Source organism: Crotalus tigris, unplaced genomic scaffold (genome assembly GCF_016545835.1).
Source record: "Crotalus tigris isolate CLP2741 ecotype Arizona unplaced genomic scaffold, ASM1654583v1 scf7180000018030.5226217, whole genome shotgun sequence".
Lineage (NCBI taxonomy): Eukaryota > Metazoa > Chordata > Lepidosauria > Squamata > Viperidae > Crotalus > Crotalus tigris.
The window spans coordinates 4430469-4444441 of record NW_024096786.1 but is presented as its reverse complement, the minus strand read 5'-3'; the positions used below and the strand labels follow the sequence as shown (position 1 = coordinate 4444441).

The 13973-nt window shown below is 34.0% G+C and overlaps 1 protein-coding gene across 2 annotated transcripts in view; it reads left to right on the top strand.

Annotated features, from left to right (window-relative positions):
- The window catches only part of LATS1 (large tumor suppressor kinase 1), a 29602-nt gene extending 17338 nt beyond the window's left edge, over nt 1-12264 (top strand). For both annotated transcript variants that reach the window (XM_039346890.1, XM_039346889.1), the window contains exons 6-8: nt 3772-3954; nt 5253-5359; nt 7903-12264. In XM_039346890.1, the coding sequence (XP_039202824.1) occupies nt 3772-3954; nt 5253-5359; nt 7903-8409 (797 nt within the window). In that variant the 3' untranslated portion in view covers nt 8410-12264. The remainder of the gene's footprint in view (nt 1-3771; nt 3955-5252; nt 5360-7902) is intronic.
- Nucleotides 12265-13973: the final 1709 nt, after the last annotated feature.

The following is a 13973-nucleotide window of genomic DNA, read 5'->3' as shown; positions in this document are numbered from 1 at the left end:
CTGTTTTTAATGCCTGGCTCCTGTCTGTTGGATAAAACACTTGATCATGTCCAATTTTATAATTAGTAGATAATTATCAAAGTTGTTATAATTCTCCAACAGTTGTAATTTCAAGTCCATTTCTGTTAGTTTTGCAATTGTAGATAGTTTAGTTACAATCATTTTCTGGTCATCCAAAGTCTCCATAGGTTGTATGTAAATTAATTCGTCTTCTATTGCTTTTTGGTCTGTAGAATAATCGAATAGAGAATGAAGGTGAGTTTGTAAGTTCACAGTAGAATTTCTGTTTATTATTTCTGCAGTTCTCTCTCTTATTTGGGAACATATTTCCTCAGTAGCTTCATAAATTTTTTACAGTATGAGTTTACAATTGAGTTGTGAATATGGTTTCTCCATTTCAATAGTAACACAAACAAGAAGCGGTTGCAGTTTTAAATTTCTCCATAAGATGTCCTCAGTAAACTATGGAAGTCTCTTCCAGACATCAAGAATGAGATTAGCAAAGTCAAAAAGCTATGAAATCTCTTTTCCGGATTCTCATAGAGGTTTTTTTTTTTCAAACAATAAAGATTTATCCCTTTAAAAAAATAAATCCAAGACATAGGAAAACAATATTCTCCAGCTTAGAAGATATAATAATAAAGTTTTATGATAAGGATTTTTCCAGGGCCCCCAAGTAACCAAAAATAAAAATAGTCAATAAAAAGTTTTTTCCTTTGTTATGGAAAGCTCTTTTCCCCAGATAAACAAAGGCAGCTCTTTCAAAGCAGGGAAGTAATTCCAAAAGGCTTTTAACAGGAGAGTAGTTAGGCAAAAAGAGAGAGGGAAAAGTCTCACCAGGATCCTCCACAATGGTTTCTTAACGCTTAGATGTTCTTTTGACTTTCGGCTGGAGCAGCTAAATGATTGGCCATGTTACTGGCTGATCTTTTCTCCGTTGGCCCTGAGGAGCTGCCTCGGACTGCGGAGGGAGCTGCCTCCTCCCCCTGCAATCAACGAGAGTCTCCTCCTCGGTAGTCACCCCTCCAGGGTGACTTTTCGACCCAATTAAGGGTCTGCCGGCAGAGGAAAGGCAGATAACGAAGAGAGAAGCCTCTTCGTGTACCTGCAACCACTGCAACCCAAAACCGGAAGTCTCAACTAGAATTAATTATAATGGTATAATTTTTTTCCCTTTTCCATCAAAAGTAAAGCACCAATAACTATCTTTTGAATTTTACAACTCAGATCTGGTAGTCCTAGACTTGCTTGGTGTCTAGATCATAGAATTAAAATAATTTGTAAAGGCTAAACAAATCAGGCACTGATAACATGTGAGCTCCCAATTTCCAAAAAGTCAAAGTTAGAATTAAGAAATGTATAGGTTTTTTTAAAAATATATTAAGAGAAAACTTCCAGCTTTATGTTGGAGACCACTAACAGAAATTTAAGGATTGCTGGTGTCTTTTATTTGGTCAGTTACAAACACTCTTGCATAGTCATTATTATGTTAAAATCCTAGCTTTTTCTTTTGTTAGACAGTTATTTCTTTAACCTTGAAGTGAGAAAAAAGAGTCCAGACAATCTTTAATAAATTAAAAAATGCTAGTATTGCCTGGGAGTTGGCAATAAAATGCTCTATAATTAATAAATAGCTCATATCCGCTATTATCAGCTATTTTCAAATTTATCCCAAAGTACAACTTTGTCATATAAATATAGGTAATCATCATAATTTCCATCCGAACATCTATACATGCTTTCCAGTCTGTAATGCCTAGAGTTTTTGCTAAAAAAACAAAAAACATCCAATCTCCTGCCAGGGTATCGGAAGGATCTTATTATGATTTTCTAATTGTGCCCATAATATTTTTTTTGCTTCATCATTGACATTTCATAAATGTCAGAATATATGCTAAGTGATAAAACTGTAATATTTCTAATAATTCACTAATTGTTTAGACTTATGACCATATCAAATAAAATGAAAGTAAAATACAGGATCTAACTCCAGGATAAAATAGATAAAAGTAATACAGTAATAAAATAATAAAATACATATATGGTAAATACAGGGAATCAGCGTTCAGATAAATACATCATCTGTTCATTATAACGGGTTGTTAGCTGAGCTGCCTTAACCACAAACTTAGCAGTTCTGCTTACAATGTATACAGCTAGTTCTCAATTTATGACCATAGCTGAGCCCAGAATCTCGATCATTGAGCAGAGCAGTTGTTAAGCGAGACATCACGTGACTGCTTCATTTGACTGCAATCCTGGCACTCTGGTTGTGGTGGTTAAGCGATTATATGGGTTGGAAGAGATTCTGGGAGGTTCCATTCAGGCCCTGAAATATTGTCCCTGCCGAAATGCAAGCAGGATTTTCAACCGCTGAGGAAGATCCAGTCCCACACCGCAGCCTGGACCAGCCTTCCCAGGATTAACCCCACCAAGCTGAGGCACCCTTCACTCCTTAATTTACTATTCTGCCTCTTGGCTCTACTTGAATTTCAGTTCCCTCTCATATTTGGGGACTGGCTGAACGAGCTGCCTGCTGAAGGAGTTCAGCTCCCTCTGCATCCAAAAGGGAAAGCCTTTGGCAGGATGCAAGTAGAGAGCTCAGATCTTCAGAATGTGAGCTGTTTCTTCACTCCGCTGAAGGAATTTAGCCACCCTCTCCATAGGTAAGGGAATGCAGAATGGAGCTCAGATTTTCAGGGATCTGAATTCCATTCCTTCACCCCACAGGAGGATGTCAGCTCTCTTCTATGTGTAAAAGGAAATGACTTCAGCGGGGTGCAAGAATGAAGTTCAGATCTTCTGCACACAGAAGGTGGGATGCAGGAACAGAACTTGGATCTTCAGCCTCTGAGCACCATTTCTTCACCTTGCCAAAGACTTTTAGCTCCTCTCAACAGGCAGCTGACAGCAACTTGCAATCTTCCCTGCCAGCTTCCCCATTGACTTTCCTGGGAAATCAGTAGAAAAGATTGCAGAGGGCGATCATATAATTCCGGGACAAGCACCCAGATGGCAATCACATGACTGCTTTTATAACAGTCAGAAATGTGTTATGGGCCATAAAATAATCTTTCCCAAGGGCATTACTGTTGTTAAACGACCATAAATTGAGGACTACCTTTATGTTACAGCACTGTAATCAGCCTTGTTGCAAATTAATGACAGCCTGAGTTGTAGTCAGTTACATTGTGTGAGGTGAAACCAAAATAAATAAATAAATGTTTCCTTACAGCTAGTGCTACAAATGCAGTAGACTTCTTCAAAAATAACATTGATGGAAAGAATTGAAATATTTATAAATCCCTGCTATTTCCTCATTTAAAAACACACATTTATCACTTGTCTAATTTAGAACAATTTTAAGATCTGATACACTCTGAATTGGGTTTCTCCCCTCTAATATTTTTAAATTTAAGAGCTTTATTTGTTAATTTATTTGCAAAATTCATAATTGTACCATGTCAGTTATGCATGCTTGTACAGATAAATAATAAATTGTAATCTATTGAATTACCGAGGGGCTGTATGCGTACATTATGACATTTTATTCAAGAGTCCTTCCAATTCATTATATTCTTCTTGGATAGCTCCATATAATTGTTTATCAAAGAAAAAATCCTCATAAATTTAATCAAAATGCTGTAATTCATTTTTTAAATTAGATACTTTTTTTAAAAAAAATCATACTTTTTAAAATAGATTCTGTGAAACTTGATTGATTACTGGAGCTTAAATATAATATTTATATTTGGACTTTTTGCATGTTAGGTGACCATCCCCGTCAGGACAGCATGGATTTCAGTAATGAATGGGGAGATCCAGCAAGCTGTAGATGCGGAGATAGACTAAAGCCTCTTGAACGTAGAGCAGCACGTCAACATCAGCGCTGTCTAGCACATTCACTTGTTGGGACACCAAATTACATTGCACCAGAAGTATTATTACGAACAGGTAAAGCTTTCCTTTTTTCCTGTAGTTTGGGATGCTAAATTGATGGCTAGATTTTGAAAATTATTCCTTAAGAATAGACATGGATGGTGGTCTTATCTCCAGATACAAGCAAGATACATGAAGGATAAGCAAGAATGGGGAATTAACAGACAAGATACGGGATTAGATAAAATACTGCTAGGCCCAGAGAAAAAAACAAATAAAGAATATTTATAAACACCTATTGTAATATAAGCTATATGAGGAGCAGGTTAAAGAAACAATGGTGACATGGGCAATAGATCTAGGATATAATATAAATTCAGATCAATGGCAGCAAGTATAGGAGCGAAATAACAAAATCACAGTGGCGACATCATATAAAGAAAACCTGTATAAGATGGTTTACAGATGGCATCTCCCTCCGGCCAGATTAGCCAAAATATATAACGGATATTCATCTATGCATTGGAAATGTAAAAAAGAAAAGGGCACCTTTTTTCATGCATGGTGGACATGTAGAGAAGCACAGGTGTACTGGCGTATGGTCTGGGAATGGGCAATAGAAATGACTAGGCAAAACATTCAATACAAACCTGAGACATTACTATTAGGAATACTAGAGAAAAATGTAAATAAAGAGGACACATATTTAATTATCCATGTGGTTACAGCAGCAAGGATACTATTTGCTCAAAAGTGGAAAGCAATGGAAGTACCGAGTGGGGAAGCACTAATAAAGACATTTATGTATTGCGCAGAACTAGATAGGATAACTAAAAGATTAAAAAATCAGGAAGAAACAGAATTTTATCGAATATGGAATAAATTTTATAGATGGAGGGGAAAAAAATGGAGGTCACAGTAAAGAGATAAGTTGAGATAGAGACCAGAAATGTATAGTTGTATATAGATATATTATATGAAATTAATGTACAACATGGACTAAGATGTCAGTCAAAGACGATTTACCATGTTCAATGTTTTTAATCCTTTTTTTTCTTTGTGCTTAATAAAAAACTTTAAAAAAAATAGAAAAGAAAATTATTCCTTAAAACAATTACTCTTAACTACAAGGAAATTCCACTATGCTGCAGGACTGTTGCCAACACTCTTAATTGTGTTGACACAAAAATTATAAATTACATTAATTTAATATGTAACAAGTACAGTCGTAGGCCTAAAAAGTTGTAAGGCCTAAAAGTCAGATGTGCTAGATGTTTCAAAAATACTGTTCTGCATAATAGCTAGTGCATTCTTGGAATGAAATTTAGAATTACTATTGGTCTGTGTAATTACTGAATTTTCTTTTGCTTCAGGATATACACAGCTATGTGACTGGTGGAGTGTTGGAGTGATTCTTTTTGAAATGCTAGTAGGTCAACCTCCCTTCTTAGCACAAACACCATTGGAAACGCAAATGAAGGTATTTGAAAAAAAATGTTATCAGTTGCCTCTGTGTATAAGCAATGTGTAGAAGCTTTGGTCTGCATTTAACTTAGAACAGTGGATATGTAATATGCTCTGCCTACATTTTAATATGCTTGTACGCAATTTTAGTTGTAACTATAAATTGTAGTTTGATATTATTTCTTCCCAGAATTTTACAGTGGGCTACCAACCTACTTTGGTTTTTTTTCTATAGAAGTGTGTAGAATATAGAACTGTGAAATTATTCTAATAGAAAAATGTGAAATTATCCTAATCAAAGAGAGGAAGTATTATGTTTTCACTATAAGACCTCCTAGTTGACTATTGTTATCTTTTTAATCTGCAGGACATGTTTTTATTGATTTTTTATATATTTTGTCACCCTTTTGAAATAGAAGTCATAATAAATGAATAATGGATTAATGGATTGCTCCAATCTTTCTTTTTTTAATAGTAATTTTATTAAAAATTACTATTGGAAAAATTAAAACTAATACAAACTAAAGAAAAAAAGAAAAACAGAAAATGCAGGAAAAAAGTAGGAAAAAAGGAACAGAAAGAAAAATAATATAGTAAAGAAAAGAAATATAGAAAGAAATGATTTCCGATTTCATCACAATTTTAGTAACTTATTTTCACTTCTCTTAAAATACAACAAATAATCTCCTCTTCTGATATTCCATCTCTTCTCTATAAACAAATCCTTAAAGTCTTGTCATTTCAGACCTGATCAGCAAAAGTCCACTAAGAGTTACCAGAGATACAATATATCTATTTTATTAAATAAATCAATTTTATATTCTTTGCTTTTACTTTTAACAATCTTGAGCTTTAATTCCTTCAAATAATGTCCTAGAATTTGATTTCTTTTACTTTCTTTGGCCCTTCTCATAAAATTCTTCAAATTTTAACAAGCCTCTTTTGTAAATCCAATATAAGAAAATTATCTAGGTCAGTCTTTTGGTTTGTTATTTTTACATCCCTTTTAATTATTGAGACATCAGGTGGTTTCTTTTTTATGTCCAGTATAGCATCTTTCCCCATTATTTTTAAATTCACATTCAAATCAGTCTGAAACTTGTCAGATAAAACTTGTTCCTCTTCCATAACGTGTTTTAAACACAGTCTTTGTACACTTGAAATGGACTTCTGGGTCCATTGTTCAAAAATATTCTTACATATGTCCAGTGCTAAAATATTTTGCTTCATTCTATATTAGTAAGTTAAATTTAAGTGTTCTCCTTTAATTGTAATCTTTCGTTCCTTCTGGTTCAGGAATTCTGGGAGTTGAACTCCACGAGTCGTAAAAGAGCCAAGGTTGTCTACCCCTGCTTTAGTGTACAACCTTCAAAGTACCATTCTACCATGGTTTTTTTTAAAAAAAGAATTCCAGCAAAGGCACTTTCCCACAGAAAAGGCTCCTATAATTTATTCCAAAATCTTATTTCAAATCCATTTGGAGATTTGAGATTTCTTAATCTCTTTATAATTTTCAAAATCAAAAGTTCTAATTACATTTTTGCTTTAAGATTTATATCTTTCTCTGAGAATTGAATTAAACTCACCTGGTGTTTTCAGACTTGTTGATCCAAAGTTTCCTAATAGACAACAATCACAATTTACAAGCTATTATAGCAGTTAACAAGTAATTTCAGAAACCGATAAGAAATGTAAATCTAGTGTTCCTGACCACCAATCATGGTTTAAGCAAGACAGCTATTCCTTTGTCTCACACAGACTGCTGTTTTCTGGACTCCTCGTGAGGAACAACTGTCTGGCGCACTTGTGGGCAATTTCAAGCCCTCTCTTTGTCTGGGGAGGAATTGGAGCTGGTTTACTTGCTTGTTCTTCATTCGGCTACAGATGTTGGCTCCATTCTTCAGTTTGCAATTTCTTCTCCAGAAGTCATTTTGCTCCAGTCTTTCAGTGAAACTCGAATTAGAAATTTAAAACACACTGAAGATAGAACAAAAATATTTGATGTGTAGTAATAATGAATAATGAAATTCTTTTATACAGAGTTCACTAAGATTGGAAAAAAATGTATTTTACATTTAATTATGAAACAAAGCAGATCCTCAAAGGTGACAAAATAATCCTTTTCTTCTATGAAAATATTTACACATAGAACAAAGAGGAAGAATTCTATTAAGGGCAAAATGCTAAACTTTAGTTTTGCCTCCCACTAGGCATAATCCAGGTTCATCTGTAGGAGGATTCAAAAAAGCCAAGATGGCAACTATGCAATCAATGGCCCACCCACTTTTTACATGCATCACATACACAACACAAAAAAGGGGCAGGGCTACCATCTTGATTTTTTGATTTCCTATGCAAACTGCCCCTGCATAAGTCTTTGCTATGATGCAAGTTTTTAGGCTCTTGTACATGGCAGTAGTGGTTCAGAAATATTTGCTTTTGGGCTTTTTGAATGTGTTAGTTCCTGAAGAAAGAATGATTTTGGTGTACAAGTGTGTGTTTAATGTGAAATTTATATTTTTAATGCTATGTTATCTGTACTTTTTTTAAAAAATAAAGGTTATCAATTGGAAAACATCACTACACATCCCACTGCAAGCAAAACTAACTCCAGAGGCATCAGATCTTATTATTAAGCTCTGTCGAGGACCAGATGATCGCTTAGGCAAGAATGGTGCAGATGAAATAAAAGCACACCCATTTTTTAAATCTATTGATTTTTCAAGTGATCTACGGCAGCAACCTGCTTTTTATATTCCTAAAATTACCCATCCCACCGATACATCAAATTTTGATCCAATTGATCCAGATAAATTATGGAGTGAAGATAAAGAAGGGAATGTAAATGACACGCTTAATGGGTGGTATAAAAATGGCAAACATCCTGAGCATGCTTTTTATGAATTCACATTTCGAAGGTTTTTTGATGACAATGGGTATCCATATAGCTATCCAAAGCCTATTGAATATGAATACACTAATTCTTGTAGATTAGAATCACAGTCTGATGAAGATGATGAGAGGACCAGTAGAGAGGTTCAAAATCGTGACCTAGTTTACATTTAATAGAGAAGATAAACCTTGTTTCTGAATTTCTCAATTCTATTATATGAAAAAAAATTGAGATACTGTTAGAAAGCTGACTCTAGCTACTTGGATTGGGGAATGTTAATTATTCCATTTTTCCCATGTAATTTTTTTCTCATAACTAGCCCTTTTTCATCATTAATTTATTCCACCATTTTTAGTGATTAATATAGAAAATAGTAATATTAGGAAAAATAAATTATAAATTTAACTTTTTGTAAACAAAAAATAGTGATTTCTTTTAGGAAATGAGATGCCTATTTTTATATCAACCACAACCATTACTTTCTTCCAGATGTTTGCAGTCATTGCCTGTCTTGCATTAGCTAATTCTTAGTAAACTCATACTTTGTCTAGTTAGCCATATTATTAAATACAGTATATATAAAGCAAAGAAGTATAAAGTTATTAGTTATGAGTTCTGGCTGTAGAATAAGGCTGTAATCTAAAATTCATGAAATGACTTAAGTTCATTGAAAATAGTATCTTTTCATTAAATATAAAAAAATTGCACTTCAAACTATTCTTACAATAAACAAACTTTATATTGGATTATAATTTTCAGTTTTGCATACAGATTGTTATGCAATGTCTGCTGCTTTCAATAACTAATAGAAATGAAGTAGTAACGGTTTAAGACAAAATTAATGTTAAATGTTTGATTTTAATTTTCTGTGATTCTCATCCTACAAATTTTGACAAAAATTAAAAATGTTTGAACCCCCATGATATTTAACTGCAAAATCTGTTTTAATAACTTTTTATTTTACACGGTCTAGTATTCCCAAATTACTAGGTTGGAATAAATCCAGCCTATATTTAATAGGGATTAAATATAATTTACATCATTGTTCTATGCTGAATCAACACCCCAAAATTAAAGAAAAAAGTTGCAACATCTGTATCTTTTGCTATTGCAGCTTTTTTCTCCTACTACTGGCAATACAAAATATTCTGCTTTTTATCTATAAATATATAGCATAGCACTGTGTAAATATTTCAAGCTCCCTGTGCTAGTACTGTATTCCTGTATTTGAAGAATTTCCAAGCACCACATTTTGTGCTTCCCAATGTCATACATTAAAATATGTAGCTAGTGGTCTTTTTTTAAGAAAAAAGTTTAAAAAATAGTTCTCTTTTTCCAACCAGTTATTTATTGTTTATTATATTTATGCTGGGTATTTCATTTAAAAGAAGAGTGGCTTACAAGTAACTACTCAGTAACATTTTATCTGGCCTGTTTTTCAGGCCAAACACTAGTTTCAGTAATAGAAGTACAACTTGCCCCTTTGCAGCAATGTCTATTACTTACCTTTGATTCTCTTTTGAGCAGATGAATACATCAGTAGACCTTAGACAAATGAAAAATGCCTGTCTTCAAAAAATGTTTTCCAACATATCTCCTATTTCAGGTCTGATCTATATTTCAGCCTTGTACTTCTTACACGAATGAGTATAGTAAACACTTTTCTCAATTTGTAGAGTCAGCCCTCCTAGTCACACACCATTCTGCAGACAATCACATTATCCTGCTCCAAGCTACCCACCAAAACAATAGGTTCTATGTATGGAGCCAGAGTGCAGACAATGCAGTGTACAGTTATAATTTTTGAGATTTGTTTGCTTTGTAAAATAACTCATAGTTTAAAGAGGATTTACGTTGGTTTAATATTTAGGATTTCCAGTTAAACTGGCAAATTATTATTATTATATTTGTCTTTCAATGAAATATAATATATTCCTGGTTAAAACCAGATAAATCTAATCTGCTATTGGGATACTGTTCTCTTACATTCCATCCTAGGGCAGGCCCTTTTCCTGGAGCTTTTCTACCATATTTGTAGCAGAAGCAATAGAAGATATGATTGAAGTTAATTTGAAACTTAAAAGCAAGTCTGCATTTCAGTGTGCAAAGCTGTGATGGAAAATATGTTCATGGGACATTGTTGATACATCTAGATAACGCAATGTAACTGGAATAATAGATGTGGCTGTTATCCCAAAGTACCATTAAATTCTCTCTGCAATACATGTTTTTTGAAATGAAACATTTGTTGTAACGTAATATTTGAATCTAATAGTGAATGGAGTGCCTTCCTCTGAAAGGTGCTGTTCAAAATTTTTATATTGCATTTTTATATATGCTTTTTATACTATAAATACTCTGCTGATAAAACAAAAATTTTATTTTTAGAAAAATAGTGTCTTGGCATACTGTATACATGCATCAACTTTGCAAATTTCTGCTTGTAATATCTGATAGTAGATTAAATTTCTGGAGTGTTGTACAGATATATTTATGTTTTGAAATCAGTTTTCTTTAGTGTATCATATGTTAGGTTAATAAAATTTAAATTCAGTGACTTAATTTGATCTAATTTATAATGTTAAAAAATATGAGTGTTTGATCTTCTGTAATAATAGGGAATACAAAATTCTTATTAATTTCAACAGTATTGACTCTTTCATCTGCAATCATGAGGAATTCTCATCTATTTTTCCTGAAAATTGACTAAATTTGGATATAACTAAACTCTGGATAAAGACAGATTTCTGGTGTTAATAGAAATGTTTTTTATAATCTCTTTAGATCATACACGTGTGATCTGCACATAAGTACAAATTAAACAATAATTTTAAATCTGAGCAGACTTGACAGGAGTCTGCCCCCGTCTTCACCATACATGTAAAATGTCATGATTGCTGCTTAAATTACTTTTCAACTACTGTAATTGAACTCAGCAACATAAGAATTTTGAGCCTAACTTTATTTTCTTTATACCGCTTCATGACTTCTTATTGTATCTTGCTTCTAGTCAGTTTACAATCTCAAAAGTAACTGTTTCTTTTAACCGCTCAGATTCTACAAATAAATTAGACTGACACTTTTCACTAAGAGGAAGGGTAGCACTCCCTCTGAAAGTCATTTATTTATTTTGCAGTCTTCTCATTCTTTATTACTGCCAGCCATGATTGGGCATAATAGGATGACTGGTATTTTTATATATCATATGGGTCTCAATTTCTTGTTTTGATCCTGAAGTTGTTTTAGCTAATATTTTCACAGTAACAGATTGTTATAAATTTAATAGATTCAAGTAACTGTTATGTAGTTCAGACACTCCATGTATCTGCAGTGAATAACATGTTCTTAAGAAAGTTCTTAAGTTCAGTGCAAGAAAAGAAAGCGGGGGGGGGGAATCTAGGTGACTCTCCCAATTATCACCCATGAATCTACCAGCTGTTGGCTAATCAACTGAAATGGTACCAATCATCCCTTCCTCTTACATTAATATTCTTAATGTTGCATAGAGAAGATCAAATGTGGTTCAACTTTGAGGCTTTGTTTTATTTAACAAATATTATATAGACAAGTTACAGACAATTGATAGTGCCATTATTAATTCATCATCATAAGCTCTTCAGTGTTCTAAGTTGGTTCCAGTACTTCATAAGTGCAGATTTAGCTGAGGTATTTCTGATTTAGGTTACAACTATTTTCTCCTCAGAACTGAGACTAAAAATGGAGAAGCTTTGGTCTGTGGACACAGCCACTGTTTTCATAAAGCAAACAGAAATAGAAGGTAAAGCAGGTATTGCTTTGATAACAATAATTAGACCTTGTCTCTCGCACTCAACTACATATGTCTGTTTTTATTTTCTTACTGCAGTCTTGTATAAAATGGAATGGTCATTAGATTACTATTTTGCCATAGATACAGATTTTCTGTTTTAATGTTTCTTCTTCATATTTGTATTGCTTCTCATTTTTTAACTGTTCTTTGTAAATTTTAAAAATAAAGTAAACCTGGAAAGCAGGTATGTACATCTGAATATTTTGAAGAATCGGTGTACTCTAATGGCCATTTGGAATTTCACTAGTTTTATCCCATGGAATCGGCAACATATCACAAGTGAAATGTGGCAGATTATCCCTCAGTATGTTATATAAAGCCAAACAATATGGTAATTTTATCTTGGTCTTGTGTGCAAAGCCGGATAAATTTAATTAATAGGTAAGTAAAAAAATAATTTAAAAAAAGTTTGAGATAGCTATGAGTTATCTATTTTCAACATAGCTCATGACTGAATGACAATCACAATATAGACAGTCACATTTAGCCTACATTTTTCTGTAAGCTGTGCCCCTGTGATTTATGATTAATTCTGTTGTATGTAGTCAGCAAATGAGGTTGGGTAAAATAATTATATACTGCCCAACTCCCAGCAATTCTGGTTAATTCCCAGCAATATTGAAATACACAGAGTCAATGTAAAATTAATGATTATGGAAAAATACATGGGTAAAAATACCCAAATTACTCAACAGAATTTGAATATAACTTCCTCTGGCCCTCTTTAATTAAATACTGCTTTGCTGCATTAATAAACTCTTAAAATGTAACACCTTATTCTTCCTGTATAAGAATTTATATCAAAAGAATTTTCTGGGTCTCTTTTCCAAGTCAGGATATCTTGAGCAAATAAGAACAAAACATGCTGCCAGGAAAGGAGTTGATTCATTTATTTCCAGAAGCAAAAAGGTTTGCTCTTGGGATAGGCTACAGAGAAAATGGAGTACAAAGACTTTGTTTTATAGGGGGACTGGTCCTTGGTGTGGGCTTGGTGTGTGTATACATGGTGATTCTAGCAATGATTCTCAATTAAGGCCAATCTTAATTGTCCTTTCTGATGTCTGTTCCCTTTCCCTAGATGATATCTGGGCAGCCTATTTGTGAGTGTGAGAAAGTCTGCACAGATTGATTAATTAATCTTGCAGGATGGGATGGGATAGAATAAAATATGGAAGGGACCTTGGAGGTTTTCTAGTCCAGCCCCCTGCTCGATCAAGAGAACCTAGGTACTTGGTTTTGGTACTTTGGTTGTGCTATTAAATCAATTGATACCGTAGCTTAGCAGAGGTGCAATTTAGCTATTGATTGTTACAATGTATGTTCCATAGTTTTCAGTCTCAGTGAATCATGGTCTTGTGTTAATGGTAAAGGGATAGCTGAGACAGTGAGAAAAAGTTAATTTGGATTAAAGAATTTCCCATGATTATTATTGTTAAAATAAAATACTTTCCACAAATCCAAAAACGGATAAATCTCACTGCAAATTAGTTGGATATAAAATTTGGTCCGTATACTTTCCTCAGAGTTCATTTGGTTTTACCAAAGATACGCTGTATGTTACCTCTTCCCCTTCCCTATCACGGCGATCTGGTTTTGCACGTCTGCATCTCAGTTCTATGGTTAGTGGGCAGGCACACTAAACGTGTATACTCGGCTTCCGTGGTCTATCCGCCTCCGGTTTGAATAATGATCCGCAGAGCAGGCCAGAGGTTATTAGAGGAGGAGTGGGCGAAAAGTTCAGCAAGGAAGCGCGAGAGACACCTCCCATCTCTTGCCATTTTTCGCTTCCCGGGGGCGCTGAGCCGGGCACGCTGGTTCTCTCCAAGGGGCAACTTGCGAAGAGCACCGCCACCGCCGTACCTGACAGCCGCAGATGCGCTCACGCCGGGCAAAGAGACGGCAACAACC